General features: G+C 39.5%; 1 protein-coding gene across 1 annotated transcript in view; it reads right to left on the minus strand.

The window, feature by feature from the left end:
* The window catches only part of Catsperb (cation channel sperm associated auxiliary subunit beta), a 228,535-nt gene that overhangs the window by 152,574 nt on the left and 53,783 nt on the right, over positions 1-22,178 (minus strand). Inside the window, 1 exon segment of the mRNA XM_041633087.1 lies at positions 18,324-18,384. Within this exon segment, the coding sequence (XP_041489021.1) occupies positions 18,324-18,384 (61 nt within the window).

Raw genomic sequence — 22,178 nt, forward strand, 5'->3', positions numbered from 1 at the left:
TTTTGTTATATGTAATTTTACTGTGTTAAAATTAAAGCCTTCTTTTTTGTTTAAACAGAAAAGTGGAAATGGTGTAGGAGGTCCTTTTGTCTTTGTGTTGCTTTCATTGGTTAATAAAGAAACTGCTTTGGCCTGATAGGGCAGAACTTAAGTAGGTGGGAGAGACAGGACTAAATGCTGGGAGGAAGAAAGGCAGAGTTGGGGAGAGACACCATGGAGTTGCCAGACACAGACATGCCAAATTTTACCTGGTAACCCACTGCCATGTGATGATACACAGATTAATATAAATGGGTTAAATTAAGATATAAGAGTTAGCCAATAAGAAGTTAGAGCTAGCTGGGCGGTGGTGGCGCACGCCTTTAATCCCAGCACTCGGGAGGCAGAGGCAGGCAGATCTCTGTGAGTTCGAGACCAGCTTGGTCTACAGAGCTAGTTCCAGGACAGGCTCCAAAGCCACAGAGAAACCCTGTCTCGAAAAAAAAAAGAAGTTAGAGCTAATGGGCCAAGCAGTAATTTAATTAATACAGTTTCCATGTGGTTATTTCGGGTGTAAGCTAGCTAGGCAGCCGGGACAAACAAGTGGGCCCCCTCCTTGTAACACAGAAGTCCTCCTATATCCAAATGAAAAATGGGCTGACAAAGAAATCAGAGAAACATCAACCTTCAAAATAGCCACAAATAACATAAAATATCTTGGGATAACACTAACCAAAGAAATAAAAGACCTGTTCAACACAAACTTTAAGTCTTTGAAGAAAGAAGATACCAGAAAATGGAAAGATCTTCTATGCTCTTGGATAGGTAGGATCAACCTAATAAAAAAAATGGCAATCCTACCAAAAGTGATCTATAGATTTAATGCAATCCCCATCAAAATCACAACACAAGGTTTTTCACAAACCTTAAAAGAACAATACTCTCAACTTCATATGGAAAAATAAAAACCTGAGGATAATCAAAACAATCCTGTACAGTAAAGGAACTTCTGGAGGCAACAACAGCCCTGACATCAAGCTCTATTATAGAACTACAGTAATGAAAACAGCTTGATATTGGCATGAAAACAGACAGGTTGACCAATGGAATCGAATCGAAGATCTCTGAGTCTTCAAAGCCAAATTCCATGTCAGTCAGAACTACACAGTTAGATCCAGTTTCAAGATAAAATAAAAAATAAGAGCTAATGTTCCACTAAGGATAAAATCCCTGAAATATATTGTAAAAGAGTAGATGGCAGTTAGTTAAAATGTATAGTTAAATATTGAAAAACTTAAGACATAATGTCCCTATAGTAGTGGTAAAATGGAATCACAAAGTAATTAACATAAAATGAAGATGGAAAAACAGCAAAACCTGAAGGTAACTAACAGGTAAGTAAAACTTTGTTCCATTTGCAAGATGGTAGATTTCAAAAGAACCAAATAAACAATTATGTTAAGTGTAAATGATCTATAACAATTGAAAATCTGAGTTCTTAAAAGAGGAAACACAAATAAGCTGAGAAATACTTCAAAATGTTCAAAGTACTTAGATATTAGGAAAATGCACAAATGAAATCTACTTTCAGATTTTGTATTACCCCTGTCAGCATGGCCTAAGTAAGCTATGAATATGTGATAAAAGAATTATTTTCAAAATTGTGCCTATAGTAATGATATTTTACTTTAGACTAATAAAGTACAATTTAAAGAGTTGAAATTTTAATGAACTTTTTGCAAAATAAATGACTCATAAAACATTAGAAAAAATCTCCATTAATTCAGGCATGCAGGTCCACATAGTATGGCTGTATGAAGACAGCCTCAGATAATAATCTGTGACTACCACCTTGCTTCAAGCAGGGCATATTTTTGATATTTTGTAGGGCAGAGAAAAAAGGGATTCTCCCGTTTCTGCCTCCATCTCTCCATTGGAACACATGATTACAGGTACACACTACAAAGTCGAACTGTCCATAACTCCTGGCGATCTGACCACAGTTCCTCATGCCTGTGTGGAAACCACTTTACACAGATACAATTTTTAGTAGGTGAATAAAGGGTAGAGATAGTGACATAGTCCATGTCATCTCTCACAGCTACAGCTTCTGTCTTCATTATTGACCTTTCCTTATCTGTCACTTCTGCCCTATCCTCACCCCCTTCATTCAGTAGGTCACACTATTACCCCGTAGCTAGAAAGGTTGGCTGCACACATCCGAACCCACTCTCCCAGTGTTCCTTTGCCTGCATATTTTATTGGCATGCAAGTAAATGTCAGACCAACAGTGAGAACTGATGATAGTCTCCTGGGAATCTGGAATTGGGTTGACATCTAGGAGAAAAATATAAAGATTCAAAACTACTAAGTTAGCCCTAGAAAGCCAGTCTTCAGAGAAAGAAAATGAATTCTAGAGAACATAAAAACTTAAACGAGACAAGGTGACACTATTCCCTGAGTACTGTCCATTTCTTACTTATACTTCTATCCTGGAGCGTGGCTGCATTTTTGTCGTTTAGTTTCTACAAACTAAAATTTCTTAGCTGAGTGTGGTAGAGTCTGCCTTTAATTCTATACCCTTAGAAGGCAGTGAAGGCAGATCTCTGTAAGTTCCAGGGCAGCCAGGGCTACATAGAGAGATTATGTCTCTGAAAAAATAAGCAAATAATTGGATAATATAAATTTAAAATAGAAAAATGAGAGATTTTTTTTTCTACTGGAGAATATGGAAAGGAAGAAGGTAGGACCAAGGAAGTTTGAAAAGTCATAGGGAATCATATTATTTTACATTTGCCTGAATTATATATAATATAAGCAACACTGTCAGCTTACTTTATGGCTCCAGGGAGGTGTGACTGGGGGAAAAACCTTGGGCAACACTAAGAGGCAAAAAAAAGTTTATTGACAGAGCATAAACTTCTAAGAAGGGAAGAAAGGGGAGTTTGTGTGCTACATTCCTAAGTGTGATTACTTAGACTAGAGGTTGGTGATGATATATGTAAAAAAAGGGAGGGATTCAGTAATGGGCCTGAAGAATCTGGGGAATCTGGGAACACATGAGGGTAGCCATGGTGACTGGCATGAACTGTAGAAGAAAACAAGGGAGCCTGTCCACTTTAGCATTTTTACCAATAATAACTGGCTAGAAGGGATCTCTCATATTTAATAATTCACTTATCACCCTAAGCTGTTGTGGAATAATGTTCTTGTATACTGTAAAGATTTGTCACTCATGTTTGTTTATAAAATGCTTATTGGCCCTCTCTGAAAAAACAAAACAAAATATGTTGATAGGCCAGTAGCCAGGCAGGAGGTATAATAGGCAGATCAACTAGACTAGGAGAATTCTGGAAAAAGAAAAGGGAGAGATGGAGTCACCAGTCAGATGCAGAGGAATCACAGAGAAATGAGAACTCCTTACTGAGAAAAGATACCAAGCCACGTGGCTCAATATAGAAAAGAATTATGGGCTAATTTAAGTTGTAACAGTTAGTTAATAATAAGCCTGAGCTATTAGACCAAACTGTTTATGATTAATATAAGCCTCTGTGTGTTTCTTTGGGACTAAACAGCTGGAGGACCAGGCAGAACAGAAACTTCTGTGCTACACTAAGCACTTAGAAAAAGGGGAAATTATGGTTATATCCTACAAAATCTGGGGCCTGAAAATGTCCAGCCGCCCATGTCAAACAGTGATGTTTGTCCCTATGCCATCCATGTAAAAAGGATTACCTTCCTCCAGCTCTTTTTCCTGATATCTCTAGAGGTTAAGACACAGACAGTTAATTTCCTAGACTAAAATCTTACATCAATAAACCAAGGTGGGAGTAGGTGCAGAGTATTGTTAGCCTTTTAGAGCTGGAGCGAGGGCTTAACTGAGGTTGCACTTTCCCAAATCACCTGTGGGCGAATTCAGGACTCCTTATCTGTGAGGACTATGAATCAACAATCTCAGACATGCCATAACCTCCTACTAGTGCCTAACTCTGAAGGCCCCAAACATGATCTATTTGGAAGACTAGACTCATCTCCTAGCCAATTACCCTGCCAATAAAAGATTATTTCAGAGAGCTAACTTCTAAGTTTATCACAGGGAATGGAGCAGAGATTTAACTAGACTGTAGGGACAAAAGTTGTTGATTGGGTGACTAACTTTCTCACCAGGGTCCCACAGTGTGGAGAGAAAGTCACCCAATATACCAGTACATGGGAAAATTTGTGCCCAATAATTTAATACACTGCTGAATCTTTTGGGATGAGTCCCGTTAGAGGAGAGTGCTATGACTTCACAAGGGATTTACAGCAAGAACAGCAGCTATCAAAAGGCAATATTCCTGTCATCTTTTCTCTGCGCTTGTTGCCATCAGAATGCATTTTTCTGGTTGGTTTTCCTTCTGATTAATCAGCTGAAATCTCACTGCATGATCCTGCAGACCACAGCACCTCTCCATGCCTCCTTACTTTTGCTGGCCCTCGGTTCCTCCTCCTCCTCTTCCTTTCCCTTTCTGGACATCCTGCCTATACTTTCTGCCTAACTATTGGCCATTAAATCCTTTATTCAACCAACCACAGTGATACATGTTCACACAGTGTACAAATATCCCCCAATATTTCCCTCTTTTTGTCTAAATAAAAAGGAAAGGTTTCAACACTAACATAGTAAAACTATATACAATGAGAACAATTGTCAGGTAAGAATTACATTCACAGAGTCCAGTCAATTTGTGTTTGGCAACACTGGAGAAGGTACTGTTTATCTATCCTATTGATGTAGGAGGGTCTTCTAACTATCTGTTGCTTTCATTGGTTAATTAATAAAGAAAACTGCTTGGCTCGATAGGTCAGAACATAGGTAGGCAGAGTAGACTGAACAGAATGCTGGGAGAAAGAAAGCAGAGTCATGCAGATGCCATGATTCCTCTTCCTGAGACAGACGCTGGATAGACTCATGCCAGTAAACCATGACCTCATGGTGACATACAGATTATTAGAAATGGGTTAGTCAAGATGTGAGAGTTAGCCAATAAGAGGCTACAGATAATGGGCCAGACAGTGTTTAAATGAATACAGTTTCTGCGTAATTATTTCGCATGTAATCTAGCCGGGGAGCCAGGATCCCGGCAGGAATGCAGCCTACCACTCCTTCTACATCCTATCTTAGTAAATTTCAAGGTTTAGACATAAACCATTTTCTATCAAACCTTGTATTACCATCCTAAAACTATCTTTTTAGATTTCAAAATATTTTCTTTGACAGTTTACACTTTTACTGTCTCTCAACCTTATACACTTTATACTTCTTTTATGAGTTTCTTTTCTGAATTTTGAAACAAGGAAAACTATAACTATAACCATATAGTATTCAATGCCATCAAAGACCCCAGAAGGATTATTACCTAAATAAACAGGAAGTACAAAGCAAGCAACTTCCAAAATTAAAAAATGACAGAAACATCTGGTTGCCTAAACAGTCACTCAAGGTTCCTCTGCAACATTGGGGCATCTATCTTCAGCCTACAGGTTTAGAATATCTGACAGACTTTTTTGTGAAGCAGGAATTTTTTATTTAAATAACATTTTTTAATTTATTTTAAATACCAACCAGTTTCCCCTCTCCTCCCATCCCCTCCCCTTTCCCATCTACCCTTTTCCACATTCACTATCTCTATTCAGAAAGAGACAGGCCTCCCATGGACTTGCAAAAAGCATGGCACATCAAGTCGAGACAACTCCTGACCTTATATTGAGGTGGGGTCAGGTAATCCAGCATGGGGAACAGGTTACCAAAGTCAGTTAAGCACAAGGGAGAGGTCCTGTTCTCACTATTAGAAGCCTTACTAAGAGACCAAGCTACACAATTGTCACACACATGCAGAGGACCTATGTCAGGCTCCCTGATTGTTGGTACAGTGTCCATGAGCTCCTGCAAGCTCAGGTCAGCTGTCTCTGTGGGTTCCCCCATCATGAAACCACTGGCAGGTACAATCCCTCCTCCCTTTCTTCCATGAGACTTTTGGGGCTCAGCACAGTGCTTGTCTGTGGACCTATGCCTCTGCTTCCATCAGTTACTGGATAGAGTATCTCTGAAGACAATTACAAAAGTCACCAATCTCCTTACATGATGGCCAATAAAGGCACCCTCTCCATCCTATGACAGAAGTCTTAGTTGGGGTCATCCTTTTGGGTTCCTGGGGGATTCCTGGGTACCAGATTTCTCCCTAATCCCAAAATGGGGTTTGTGGGGTTTTTATTGCCTCTATTTCAAATTTCAAGTCATGAACTGTTTCCTTCATCTGTTTGATTGTTTTTTTCTTGACTTTCTTTAAGGTGTTTATTGATTTCTTCCATGTTTTGTCTTTTCCTCTATTTCTTTAAGGGAACTTTTCATTTATTCTTTAAAGGTCTCTATCATCTTCATAAAGCTATTTTAGGTCATTTTCTTCTGCTTCAACTGCATTGGGATGTTCAGGTCTTGCTTTTGTAGAACCACTAATTTCTGGTGGTGCCATGTTGCTCTTGATGCTGTTGAACATATTATTTTTCTTTTCAAGACAGGGTTTCTCTGTGTAACAGCATTAGCTGTCCTGAAACTCCTTTGTTGGAGGCTGACTGCTAACTCACAGAGATCCACATGCCTCTGCCTGTCAGATGTATCTTACATTGCTGTCTACCAATATCTTCTAACTGGTTCAGGGAATGCTTTTGTCTCTAGGGGCTACTGCTCTTCTGGAAGATGTTTGGCCAGGGGAGGGTGAAGTGTTCAGTGAGTTTGGGTGGTGGAGTAGGTCATGTAGGTTACAGTACCCAATGGGTTTGGACAGTAGAGCAGCTGCCAGCAGGACTCTCAGCTGTTAGCTGGCTGATGAGACTGAGCTGGTAGGGCCAAGGTTACATAATGTGCTCTGGGGCTTAGGGCCTATGGATTGGGGCAGTTTAGCTAGGAGACCAGTCACTCACTCCTTCTTCCAATTAGTGTAGGTGGTGCTTGTGTCTCTAGGGGCTGCTGATCTTGCAGGGGAAGTTTGGCCAGGGGGAAGGGTTCAGTGGGCTTGGGAAGCAGAGTGAGGTTACAGTGTCCAATGGAAGGGAACTGTGGTAGAGCAGCCTGCCAGCAGGCCTCTTACCAAAGCAGAAAATTTTTGGAGGACTATTCTTCCTTGTCTTGGCAAAGTTTGGCAGTAGCCTTCTCTTATGTACTACTTATCCAATTTGGACATACTGTCAGCAGTCAAGGGTAAGGTAGTTTCTGGCCCAGGGGTTAACTGTGCCATAATAAAATCAAACACCTTATGAAGATTCTTCAATGCCCATCATCCATATTTGAAGTAGACTAGTATTGCCAGGAGCAGACATATCTCACTGTCATGAAAAGCCTTATGTTAAAACATTTTAACTTCCATATTCTTAGGTCTTTGAAGCGATTGAAGACCATCTATCTATTTAAAATATATCTCTGTTTGACCCTGAAAACATATATAACATAATTTCAAGTTTGATTATAAAGATGAGTAATCACTAACCTGTATTTCTTAATTATCCTAAATAGTTTATAATACTAACAATGACTAGAAATTTATATTGCATTGCTAAATGAACTGCATAGGTACAATACCTTAAGCAAAAGTAGAAACATATATACATATATTTATATAACTTTAAATTTTTATCTATATACAAAAATATCTTAAGCAAGAGTAGAAACCAATAAGAAGTATATTCTCACAAAAATAATTTTAAATTTGTATCAATACAAGTAATCTGTCCTCTTATCCTATCATTTCTAAATCCTGTTCTTTTCAGAACAAGATACCTAAATCTAATTTCCTTTACTCAGCTTTTTTTCTGACCATGACCAATAACAACTTAACCAGCCCCTCCCCCACAAAATGACAAACATCCGTAATCCACTGAATAACCAAAATAACACCCTCCCCACCTCTTGGGAATGTGGGTGTTATACTCTTAAAATTACTTCCTGTTGTCGGGGGATGATACCATCTTTAGGGAACCCTGAGAAAATTGAGATAATGGTCAAGTTCCGAGAAACTAGCTGTGGTTTTTTGGCTTTTTGTTGTTGTTGTTGTTGTTTGTTTGTTTGTTTGTTTTTTGTTTTTATTTTTTTGCTTAGTCTCTATATGATGGGAAAGTGTAGAGCTTATCTGAAGTCTTCCCTGGAATAGTCTGTGGGGGCTGGACCATCTTGGCTAGAAGCTTTGAAGTTGTATGGATGCAAAATTTTGAGGAAACTGCAACAGAGGCATTCTGAGAGGCTAGATCACCTCGGTTTCTTGTTATTGTTGGTATATAGTTTTTTCTAAAAACACACAAACTTTTCTTTTGGGGGACTTCAAAACAGGGTTTCCTTGTGTAGCTTTGGCTGTCCTGGAACTTACTCTGTATGCCAGGCTGGTCTCTAACTCAAATAATCTGCCTGCCACTTCCTCCCTAAGTGCTGGGATTAAAGGTGTGTGCCACCACTACCCAGCAACATACAACCTTTTAAAGATTGTACATAAATTTATGTATGTATATATTAACACACGTGGACTATGCAGTGTGTACAAGTGAGCTTAAGATGATTTTTTGGTTTTATATTTGAGCAGGTAAAAAGTATTTGTTAACTTTGTCTGTTTGGTCTGTATAACCAAACTTTAATATAAATCTCTATGTATATCATATGAAGCATAGCATGTAATAAGTCATGAGGATTCGATAGCAAAGAAGAAATTATCATGTCTCATCAAGTCTCAAAGCTGTTCCCATGCAGAGAGATCAGCATACATGTCACTTGTCTTGCAGTCTTTTCTATATTTCTTCCTCATATCTGTAGCCAAGATCCTCAGGTCATCCCTGATAAATATTGATGATAGATGCTATAAAGTTATCCCACAGCAGCTCAGAATTGTGTATAATAAAGGATTCTTTATTCAGGAGTAAACTCACAGATTACAGTCCTCTTCACAGATGGGGAACAGGAACTGAATCCAGCAGCAGAGAGACAAGCTTTATGATGTGTTTATAGTATACGAGATCATGCCCAAGTGGGCTGGCATCTTAAAGGCTATTGACTGAAGGAGTTCCCACAGTACCTCCCCCTTTGTCTATGTCTAAATAAAAGAGTTCTAAGCCTAATACAAAACAATATACAATTAAAAAAAAGAGTTTTCTATTACATGGCAACAAGCTAAGGAGATTATAAGGAGATGTCATACTTGCTCTTTCTATAACCAAACACCATTGCCAGCATGAAGAAACCCAAAGGGTACTAAAAGAAATAATATCTGGCAGATGGATGTGTTCTACTTTACAGAATTTGGAAACTTAAAATATGTGCACCACACCATTGACACATATTCAGGTTTTCAATGGAGAACTGCTTTGAGCTCAGAAAAGGCTGATTCAGTAATTATACATTTATTACAAATTATGGCCATCACGGGTATACCTGCACAAATAATGACAAATAATGGTCCAGTTTTCTAGTTCCATCCATTTTCCTACAAAAATGTACCACATTTTTCTTATACATTCTTTGGTTGAGGGGCATTTAGGTTGCCTCCAGGTTCTGCCTATGAAAAACAATGCTGCTATGAACATAGTTGAGCACATGTCCTTGTGGCACAATTGAGCTTCCTTTGGATTTATACCCAAAAGTGGTATGACTGGATCTTAAAGAAGGTTATATCCTAATTTCCTGAGAAATTGCCACACTGACATCCAAAGGGGTCATACCAGCTTGCATTCCCATCAGCAATGCAGAAGTGTTCCCTTTTTCCCACAACCTCTCCAGCATAAGTTGTCAATGTTTTTGATCTTGGCCATTCTTACAGGTGTAAGATTGAATCTCAGAGTAGTTTTGATTTGCATTTCTCTGACTAAGGATGTTGAACATTTTCTTAAGTGTCTTTCAGCCATTTTAGATTCCTCTGTTGAGAGTACTCTGTTGGTCTGTACTCCATTTCTTTATTGGATTATGTGGTTTTTTGGTGTCCAATTTCTTGAGTTCTTTGTATATTTTGGAGATCAGACCTCTGTCTGATGTGGGGTTAGTGAAGATCTTTTCCCATTCTGTAGGCCATTGTTTTGTCTTGTTGATCATGTCCTTTGCTTTACAGAAGATTCTCAGTTTCAGGAGGTCCCATGTATTAATTGTTTCTCTCAGTGTCTGTGAGATATATTATATTTAGGAAGTGGTCTCTTTTGCCAATTCATTCACATGTACTTCCCACTTTCTCTTCTATGAGGTTCAGTGTGGCTTGTTTTATGTTGAGGTCTTTGATCCATTTGGACTTGAGTTATGTGAATGGTGATAGATATAGGTCTATTTTCATTCTTCTATATGTTGATATCTAGTTATGCCAGCACCATTTATTAAATATGCTTTCGTTTTCCATTTGAATTTTTTTTTTTGCTTCTTTGTCAAAAATCAGGTGTTTAAAGGAGTGTGGATTAATTAATATTTGGGTCTTCTATTCAGTTCCATTAGTCCTCCTGTCTGTTCTTATGCCAATACCAGACTGTTTTCAGTACTATATCTCTGTAGTAGTAGAGTTTGACTTCAGGAATTGTGATGCCTCTAGAAGTTCTTTTATTGTACAGGATTATTTTGGCTATCCTGGGTTGAGTACCATTCTTATGAGGTCTGTGAAGAATTTTGCTGGATTTTGATGGGCATTGCACTGAATCTGTAGATTGCTTTTGGTAAGATTGTCATTTTTGCTGTTAATTCTGCCTACCCAAGAGCATAGGAAATCTTTCCCCTTTCTGTCTTCAATTTCTTTCTTCAGAGATTTAAAGTTCTTGTCATACAAGACTTCCACTTGCTTGGTTAGAGTTACTCTGAGATATATTATGCTGTTTGTGGTTATTGTGAAGGGTTTTGTTTCTCTGATTTTAATCCTGACCCTTTTATTATCTGTGTACAGGAGAGCTACTAATTCTTTTTTTTAATGTTTATTTATTTATTTATTTATTATGTATACAATATTCTGTCTGTATGCCTGAAGGCCAGAAGAGGGCGCCAGACCTCCTTACAGATGGTTGTAAGCCACCATGTGGTTGCTGGGAATTGAACTCAGGACCTTTGGAAGAGCAGGTAATGCTCTTAACCACTGAGCCATCTCTTCAGCCCCCATGAGTTACTAATTCTTTTGAGTTCATCTTGTATCTTTCTACATTACTGAAAGTGTTCTTGAGTCATAGATGTTCCTTGGAAGAATTTTTGGGATCGTTTATGTAAACCATCATATCATCAGCAAACAGTGAGAGTTTGACTTCTTCTTTTCCGATCTGTATCTCCTTTTGGAGATCAAGGGGTTAACCTTGAATGTTCTTAATGCTAATGAGAAAAGAACAGCAGAGACACATTGGATAATAGAAAAAACTTCTGAATTAAACCATCTGGTATGTTTCAAGGATGTGTTGATCTCACAATGGAAACCAAGAAATGTGCCTCATTGGAAAGAGGGTTTTGCTCTTGTTTCCACAGGAGAAAAAAAGCTATGGATACCTTCAAAATTAATAAACATTCAGTTTAAAAAGGAGAAACCTCTTGAGAAAGAGATATGAGAGCACATACACTTAGGTGACAATCATACAGGTGGTAAGAAAACCTCATAAGGGTTGGGGCAGGATTCTGTTCTTGTCTTTGTAGGAAAATACTTGTCTTCAAAAAGTCAAGAGACTTGGATATGTGGATGCCTAAAGAAGAAAAGATAACTATCCAGAAAGGATCACCAAGCAGAGAATTATGACTTATGAGAATGGGTCATCTGCAGGGTAAAAATCTCTGAAGATAGATAGATTGATAGATAGATAGATAGATAGATAGATAGATAGATAGATATTGTTGCATATATGTGTAGTATATATATTGATACACACACATATATACATATATATGTGTGTATATATGTGTGTGCATATATATATATATATATATATATATATATATATATATGCTGCCCTGTAGAAAAATAGTCATGACTCACTTAAAAAGCAAAAGCAGATCTGTCTTTGGAGTTGGACAATGGCTATCCTTCTCTAAATCCAAGCATGTTGTTAAAAAAAAAATCCAGAGTTTCTGTCTCATGTCAGAAGTCATCTGGTATGTGATAAAAAGAAGAAAGAATTTAGGAAAAATTTTACTTTTCTCCATACCTATTTTGTCTCTATCATACCTTTCATTGAATACATGTCTTTATAAATAATATTTAAGTTTTCCACAATGAATAAAATTTCCTGCAGTAATCTTTGAAGTTTCCAGGAAGCAGATGGGGCCCCCACAACAACAACTCCATATGATTGATATGATGTCATGATGCTGATAGTGCTAATTTCAGATCAGTTATAAATTGGTACCAGCTGCTCAAAATGATTCCAACTTGGTCAATTGAAATGGTGCACCTTCTTACAATGTTCTGGCCAGAACTTCAAATAGGAACCTCAGAAAAACTATTCAGAGACTATTTGCAATTACACCAGACAATAACCTAAAAACTTAATCATTTTACTTTTACAGGATCCCATAGAAAGAACATGACCCCCATGACAGCTAGAAGTAATTATAGAAGATGATGTCCCCTATCCCAACAAAATTAGTCCTCATGGTTAAGGACAACAATTAACGGTTAATTATAACTAGTATAGGGTTGGGGTTGGGGTGGAAATTATGTAGGCTCAGGGATCTCTTTGTAAAAAAAAAGGAAATTGGATGAGATAATACATAGATTAGTGTGAGCTTACACACTAATAATAATAGTGAGTAATAGAATGAATACTTGTGAAATATTATCTATAGGCAATTTACATTGGTATAGATTTTTGTATATTTATACAAATTCAAATTATATTGACTATGCTCCTATTTCTGTTTACAATATTTGTACACCTAGGCAAATTTATTTTTTGTATGTACGCATGCTTCTAACTCTGCTTAAGATATTTTGTATATTGATACAATTTTAGGATGTATTTATCATGTTTCATTATTCATGTCTACATCTGATCAAGATACTTATACACTGTTTACATTTTGAGGTGATTGTCCTCAAATACTGCACAGTTGTTTAAAGCTTGTTTAGTATTCTAATATGAAGTCTTAGTCTTTAAGCTATGTAGGTATTAAGAATTATAGGTCAATAGTCATCCATGTTTGTCATAGTTATAGTTAGACTAATCAGGTTATTTAGACACATAGAGATTGTAGTCCACATAGATAGGTTATCTTCATCCATTTCAAAGAACTGTAAAGTATGGCATTTGAATACATTAGGGTTCTGTTGATGTGAGACGCAATTGCTCCTGGCAGCACCAATCTATTCCCAAGAGAATGTTGAGCAATGAAGACACTCTACTTGGAGCTTATTTTCTTCTTGGCAAAACTGACCTTTGGGCAAGGAACTGCCCATGCCTTGACCACTGACAAAATGCATAGTGTCTGGACAGGACAAGCAGGATACAAGAAAAAAGACTGTCAAACACTGCCAAGACAGAGTAATACAGTTTTGAAATTTTTCCTGCCTGTGAAATGGTCTGTCAGTTACTCTAGGCCTTAACCAAAGTTGGTTGATCCAACATTGCAAACGAGACTTTCAGTGATTGCCCAGGTAGCCAGTTGCCTGTCATTTATTACACATTCTGGAAGTTGCTTGATTGCACTTCCGGTTTACTGAAGTAATATTTTTTCCTTTCTCAGGTCTTCAATGAGGTTGACTAGACTAGAGAGTGGTAGTTACTTTCCTCTCATGACTTAGCCAAGCTGTTTCTAATAGAAGACTTAGACTCTTTAGGATAGGATAATTATATGAAAACATATGTTTCTTGCTTGATATTGTTTATGCTGGTTGTAATTCTAATTTTTATACTTGATATTTGTTCTTATTTTATATAGTTTTGTATTAGACTTAGAATTCTCTTATTTAGACAAAAGGGGGAGGTGCTGTGGGAACTTCTTCTGTCAATAGCCTTTAAGATGCCAGTCCACTTAGGCATGGTCTCATATACTATAAATGCAGCCATAAACCTAGTGCATACTCTGTCTCTCCACTTCTGTATTCAGTTCCTGTTCCCTATTTGTGAAGAGGATTGTGATCTGTGAGTCTACCCCTGAATAAAGAATCCTTTATTTTACTCAATTCTGAGCTAGTGTGGAATAACTTTATAGTGTCCATCATCAAACTATGATCTCTATTAACTTTGAAGAAATCCATAGTTTTTCATTTCCTGTGGAAATAAAGGCATCACTTCTCCCCCAACACAACATATTTCTCGACTTCCATGCTGAAGTCAAGACATTTCTAAAGTATAAAGGCTGGTTTAATTCAGTAGTCCTTTCCATAATCCAGTGTCTCTCAGTAGCCATCATTTGTTCATCAACATTCAAAAATTCAAAGTGAACAAAGCACCATACAGGATCCAGAAGCCCTATGCATTTCCCATCTTTATGTAGCTTTATTTTTTTTTCATTTGACTTTACTCTTTCTTTAAAATTTTTACCTGATTACTTTCAAATTATTTTTTTACTATGACTGTCTATACCCCTTTTCCTTTCTTTCTCTAGTAACTAAGCAAGTTTTTATTTTTTTTTTTTTTTTTTTTTAATAATTTTTTTATTAAGAAAAGAAGAAAAAAAACATAAACAAAAAACAAGTTTCCACCTCCTCCCAGCCTCCCATCTCCCTCCCCCTCCTCCCACCCTTCTCCCCCTCCTCCCACCCTTCTACCCCTCCCCCCACTCCTCTCCCCCTCCCTCTCCAGTCCACAGAGCAGTCCAGGTTCCCTGCCCTGTGGCAAGTCCTAGGTCCTCCCCCCTCCGTCCATATCTAGGAAGGTGAACATCCAAACTGGCTAGGCTTCCACAAAGCCAGCACATTAAGTAGGATCAAAACCCCGTGCCATTGTCCTTGGCGTCTCATCAGCCCTCATTGTTCGCCATGTTCAGAGAGTCTGGCTTTATCCCATGCTTTTTCAGTCACAGTCCAGCTGGCCTTGGTGAGCTCCCAGTAGATCAGCTCCACTGTCTCAGTGGGTGGGTGCACGCCTCGTGGTCCCGACTTCTTTGCTCCTGTTCTCCCTCCTTCTGCTCCTCATTGGGACCTTGGGAGCTCAGTCCAGTGCTCCAGTGTGGGTCTCTGTCTCTGTCTCCATCCATCACCAGATGAAGGTTCTATGATGATATGCAAGATATTCGTCAGTATTGCTCTCGGATAGGGTCATTTCAGGTTCCCAGTCCTCAGCTACCCAAGGAACTAACTGGGAACCTCATGTTGGGCACTTGGGAGCCCCTCTAGGGTCAAATCTCTTGCTCACCCTAAAGTGGTTCCCTTAACTAAGAATTGTGGTTCCGTGCAAGTTTTTAAATATACTGTATCTTTTTAGAGGTTTGCTGTGTTTGAACCTGGCTTTATTAAGTGCTTGCAGCATAATCCTATCATGTGATTCAAATCTCAAATTGATGTGTCAATTTAAGTGAACAACTGACGTGAACAACTCAGCTTAGCACATCACACTGGTGCACAGCACTGGCAGCTCTTTCCAGTCCCCAGGAAGCATCTGGGAGTCACATCTCTGTATGCTGCTGGGCACTGGGCACTTGAGAGACTATAGGACTAGGAATCGACATGTGGCTCCTTGTCCAGAATATTCCTTAGCTTTCTCAGGCCCTATATTTAGATATTTGATATTAGATACAATGGGTGCATTATGTAATGAGTCTTTCTCTGTCCCACCAGCAAGCTCTCAAATACTGAGATGAAGACTTGTTAATTATGAAAGTTCGGTCTATAGCTTGGACTTGTTCTTCACTACTTCTTATAACTTAAATTGACCCATTTATTTTCATCTAAGTACTATGATGTGGCATTACCTCTCTTCCATCTTGCACCTCCTATTTTCCTTCTGTGTGTCCTGGCTTCTTCTGTCTCTTGATTCCTCCTCCTCTTCCTTTCTCTCCATGAAAATCCTGTCTGTATCTCCTGCCTAGCTATTGTCTGTTCAGCTCTTCATTAACCTAACCACAGCAATATATCCTTACACAGTACACAACTTGAAGGAATCAACCTTGGTCTTATCCAAAGGTTCCTCCCTGAGGACTAGACATCACAATAATGGAAGGAGCTATGCAAACCGCAAAGAGAGAAACCCAATTAATAGTCCTTCCGAGTTGTGTTGACTAAAAGCCACAATTACCAACAGGGCAGGCTATCCCTAGAGGTGCCAAAGTGGCACTTATATCTTGGTGGTGGGCAACAGCTGACTAACTGGACTAAAGGCTCATACAGTAGGAGGACATAATGCTGGGTACTGTACACTGAGCTGACTGCCTGGAGCTGGTGAAGCCATGGAATATGGAAGAGGACCTCCTCCTCCTCCTATTTTTGCAGTCACTATAATCTCGAAGTACATTTTCTTATTCTTCTTTTTGAGAAAGTGTTTCTCTGTGTAACAGCTGTATCTGTGCTGTAATTCATTTTGCAGACCAGGCTGGCCTCAAACTCACAGAGATCTGCTGGCCCCCGCTCCTGAGTGTTGGGATTAAAGATGTGCACCACCAAACCTGACTTCTAACTGTATTTTAAATCCTCATTCTTATAGCTACAGATATATGTAGCTCTTACCTCTTATCAAAGAAGCTTCTTTTTGTAGCAAAGACTATTATACAAAGTCTTAATTGGTCAAAATGCAGAGATCAACAGACCATGGGGTTCCCTGCTACATATATGACACCACCCTACACCGAAGGCACAGAGTACATTATGGAACCACTAATGTAACTGTGAGAGCTAGTGAGGACCGCAGTGTTGGCTTCAGAATTGTAGATAAGCTGCACTCAGTCCTGAAATCTCAAATATAATGTTGCCAAAACAAATCTGAACACTAAAAAACAGCAACAGTCCACATGACAACTTTTGAAAGGGGAATTCTCTCAATTTCCCATTTCTAGATGAAAGGCTATAGGCAAATATGATGGCTGAGACACAGAGATATTGAGATGAAAATGAAATAAAATAAATATTTTATTTTCTATAGGGAAAATTAATTCAGAGGTTACTTTGAATATATCATATGAGTCTGGCCATTTTTCACATATCACATGACTGAAGAGGTATTAATTTGATCCACTAGCTCAATATTCCCACTCCTGGAATTTGATATTCCTCCTCTTCTCCCTCTGGGTATTTAGAGCAGTATGAAATGTTATACTCCACACACCACTTAAGAGTAGATTCCATAACAAAGTAATACATCATATATTACATCCTGTAATATTTTCACATTAATTCCATTTCAATAAAATTCATCAAGGCCCAATTTTCCCAATATAAACTCTCCAACTTCTAGAAAATGATTTCATTTTAAATACAGAATGGTTATCATTTATATAATACACACACAAATATATATACATACAGAGAGAGAGAGAGAGAGAGAGAGAGATTGCTATATAATACAAACATGTTAGCCAAGTCAACTTGTAAGACTGCCAGATAAGCTGAGCAGTAGTGGTGCACACCGTTAATCCCAGAACTCGGAGGGAGAGGCAGGTGGATCTCTGTGAGTTCAAGGCTATCCTGCTCTATAAGAGCAAGTTCCAGGACAGGCTCCAAAGCTATAGATAAACCTGTCTCAAAAAACAAAAAACAAAAAAGACTGCCAGATTAAATGCTCAGGTAAATTTGAACTTCAAATAAACCACAAATAATTATTATTAGTATGTTCCACGCAACTGTATGGGGCATTTATGTGATGTCATATGGAACATTCCTCCAAATTGTAACCTTCTCTACAACTCGAACATTTCCTCCAGGGGCGAGCCTTGACTCACCGGTTTCAGCAGGCAAACAAAAGGGTACAAATCCAGAACAGAAACATGGAAGATTCTTTTGTGCCTCCACCCATCTATGTAAGGGGAGTAAACAGTTGTTGTTGGTGTAGAGGACTAGACATCCCAGGAAAGAGAGAGATGTCCTGACTGCGGGGCTGCACAAGCTTGGAGAAAGCTACAGGGTTGCAGATTTTGGTGAGTCACCCCCATGCTAGGGTGGGCTTTCTGATGAGGCAGCTGCACTTGAGTTATCCCTGTTCCTCACAACTAGCTTAGCAAGCCCCTGAAAAAAACTCACTGGTTCCCCAGAACAGACACTGGTGCGACAGTTACTTTGTTGTACTGTAGCCGGCTCCCTTTCTGGGGTGAGTGGACACATGTGTTGTGTCTCACCCGGAGCTGTCCCTCACACAATGCTTGAGGTAAGGTGTAATTTATTACATGAAGTCAGTGCTTTGATTTGCTATATTTACCAACAAAACCAATAAGTAACAGAATTAGCTCAGATTACTCTTACTTTTTCTTACTGTGATGTTTCTTCTAGGAATGTCCAACATCCAGAGAGCCCGACTGTTGAACTTGAAGAAAGAAGAAATCAGCATACATTATTTTACAACATTAATAACACTTATTTTGGCATATTCTACCCAACATTTTCAAAATAAAATTAGTCAAAAATGTCCAAATATACACACATATGTACACTTGTAGATGAATGGTTTTCAATAGCAAATTTCACTGATTTGGGATTTTTCCCGTGTTACTTCACATATTTATGAAATCGTACACACAAACACATGTGTACACATATTGAAGGATATTTTGCATCATTGTTTGTAATAGCAGGTTGATGGAAATGCTAGTAAGATATACATAATTATAAGGCCACGTGCTGGAACAGCCCAGGAAGCACAAAACTGAAGCTTTACTGACTTGGTAAGTCAGAGTCCAGCATGGGGCTGGCAGAGCATTTGTAAATTTAGGAGGGAAATCCCAGGAACAGGGGAGCAGCAAGAAAGGGGAGCTCTAAAATTCACATAGAAGCCGGGCAGCGGTGGCGCACGCCTTTAATCCCAGCACTCGGGAGGCAGAGACAGGCGGATCTCTGGGAGTTCGGGGCCAGCCTGGTCTACAAGAGCTAGTTCCAGGACAGGCTCCAAAGCTACAGAGAAACCCTGTCTCGAAAAAAAAAAACTAAAAATAAAATTCACATAGAAAACACGTCTAAATTCTCCTGCCACACCAGAGTAGAGAACACTCCCAGAAGAGCTGAAAAATAAAAGCAGTGGAAGCCAAAAACCCAGCAGGACATTAACCACCAGAATGACAGGAAAGACAGTTTGCAGTTTTTCTTTTCTTCTTTAACAAGGAGACAGATTGTTTAGACTAGCAGTAACAATAGTATTTCTTAGAAGAACCAACCAGAATCCAGAGTTGCCACAACATGTTACCTGCAGTGTCCAATTCTCAACCAAGACAATGACAGTAGGAAAACAACAGACAGATGTAACTGATATAATGAGGACAAATTCAATCAGTTCACCCAGTTTGACTAACAGGCAATGGATTAAATGTCATTTTTACAAATCTGAGCATAGACTGAAGGAAACTGTCCCAATAGCAACAAAAGGACAAAGAAGTAATCCAGCTAAAACAACAAGACCATAAAAGGCAATATGAACTGCTTAAACATAAAGGGGATTTCCAGAAACAGTCCAATGTGCTCGGGCAGAAAACTGAAGAGGCAGCAGCTGCCAACAAGCACTTCAAGGAATTCCCACAAAAGCAACAGGAAGCCACAGAAAAACAGAAAGAAACTCAGAGCTGCGGAATAGAAGGCACAGAAGCACAAGTGAAGAACTGGCTTAGAAATGAAACTGAAGTTATGATCAGTACTGAGGAAGTCGAGCGCCATCTGAATGACCTTCGTGAAGAGTGAAAGATCCTAGCCCTCTATGCGGCTCAACTTAAAGAAATCAAGGAAGCCGGGCGGTGGTGGCGCACGCCTTTAATCCCAGCACTCGGGAGGCAGAGGCAGGCGGATTTCTGTGAGTTCGAGACCAGCCTGGTCTACAAGAGCTAGTTCCAGGACAGGCTCCAAAACCACAGAGAAACCCTGTCTCGAAAAACCAAAAAAAAAAAAAAAAAAAAAAAAAAAAAAAAAAAAAAAATCAAGGAACCTGGGGAGAACCCACCGCCGAAGCTCCAGAGGAGCACAGTGGCCAGTGATGAAGTCTGTGGTCATGATTCAGTCAGAGGATTCTATCGCAAAGCAGATTAACAGTCTAGAGTCTGAAATGGAACCCAGAAGTGCTCAGATTGCTGACCTACAGCAAAAGCTCCTGGATGCAGAAAGCGAAGACAGGTCAAAACGACCCTGGGAGAATATTACTGATATTCTGGAAGCCAAATGTGCGCTCAAATATTTGGTTGGAGAGCTGGTCTCCTCCAAACTATGGGTCAGCCAGCTTGAAAGCAACTTGAAACAGAGCCAGGCCAGCTATTCTCAAATGCAGGGGATTCTGTCTGAGGAGAGGAATCATCTTGTCGTGGTAGAGACAGTTGAAAGCTGAGTTGCTCCAAGTGGAGCAAAAGCCCCAGGAGAAGCTGCTCTACCTCCTCAGTCAGATGCAGCAAAGCCAAACAGGGAGACGCAGCTGGAGGCGTCCACTGGGGAAAGGAGCAGCAGCTGCTCGACACCTCACAGTGTCAGGAGGAACAGTTTAGGAAAATGCAAGAAGGATGTGAGCAAAATCAACAGCTTCTCCAAGAGAATGAAACCACCAGTCAGAAACTGACCCTTCTTCAAGGGGCCAGCGGCCAGAAATCTCATCTTCCCAAACATGGCAGCCTTCAATCTGCAGATTCTTCCTTTAACTACATCCCACCTCCACCTAAACCATCCCATGTTAGAGACAAGTTCCTGGAACACAGCATGGACACTGAGGATCTGAAGTATCATTCACAGCATTCTGCAAATGAGTCTGAAGATGGTGATGCCAAAGATGAGGAGTGGAAACCAAGGAAACTGGCTAAAGTGCCCAGGAAGACCATCCACAGGTGTTCCTGCAGGGGATGGTGCAGGAACAAACACTGTGGGTGCAGGAATCAAGAGGTGAACTGCACTGGAGCCTGTGGTTGTGACCACACAAAGTGCCGGAACCATCAGCAAGAACAAGATAGCTTGGGTACTATTGAGCAGAACCAGGATTCTGGAGGCTCCTTCAAGCTGGAGGATCCTACAGAGGTGATCCCAGGACTGAGCTTCTTCAACCCCATATGTGCCACTCCCAATACCAAGATCCTAAAAGAGACGTGTGATATGGATCAGGTTCTGTTAAGGAAGACGGCTCTTGCAGTTTCCTTAGATGTACCAGACATAAAACACAGAACAACAGAATCCCAAGAAAATAAGGCCACATGGAAGAAGAAGAAGAAGAAGAAGAAGAAGAAGAAGAAGAAGAAGAAGAAGAAGAAAAAGAAGAAGAAAGAAAGAAAGAAAGAAAGAAAGAAAGAAAGAAACGAGCTCTGGCCAGCAATAGCAGCTTCTTCTCTGGCTGCTCTCCTACCAAAGAGGAGACCCACTGAGGGTGCAGTCAGCCCAGCTCTTCCCCTCCTCTGCTCTGGCAGACACTGTCAAGGTACATCAAGGGAGAGGATTGTTTCCTAAGGACTTCCCTGGATTTTTGTTTTCTTGCTATTGAAAAAGGGGATACAGTGTTACTGTAAGAAAGAGGGCCTTTGTTGAGTGTTGGCCCTTTGTCCTCAGACCCCCACCCAGGACCACTATTCTCTTCTGCTGAATGGAAACCACCTACAGAAGACCCAGGGTCACTTCAGAAACCAACCCTCATGTCAACAGCTCTTTCTTTGTGATCACCCAATGCTGTCTGCTCATGGGGAGGAGGCTGTGGCCTTCCTCTCTTGAGACTGTCTCAGCTTGAAAGAGAAAGCTGGTTCAGGTGGAGGCTGGGCTCAACTCCTTCACCCTGCCTCAAGCATTGGGCTAGGATTATTCCTGTCCTGAATGTGTCTGTATTTTAAATGTTTTCACAGGACCCCTAAATTGTTTTCATTTTTACATGTTAAATAAACCAACCCTAGCTATTCCAAAAATTACTATTGACTCTTATGTACTGTACTATACAAAAATGAATGACAAAGTTGTTCAAAGTGCAAAAATTAAAGTGAAAACTATAGATACCAGGAACAAAGACATGAAAAATGTAAAGTCTTGCGTCAGGCAATGACTTTTCTACAGATAACACAAAAATGCACAAGTAACCAAACTTAAAAATCTTCCAAGGAAAAAACTTACATATGTTGGAGGAAGTAAAGATATAGAGAGAGAGCAGAAGAAGATAGTTGCAAA

The sequence above is a fragment of the Microtus oregoni genome, unplaced genomic scaffold (genome assembly GCF_018167655.1).
Source record: "Microtus oregoni isolate MIOR12 unplaced genomic scaffold, Mior012 000043F_ref0000047, whole genome shotgun sequence".
Classification (NCBI taxonomy): Eukaryota; Metazoa; Chordata; class Mammalia; order Rodentia; family Cricetidae; genus Microtus; species Microtus oregoni.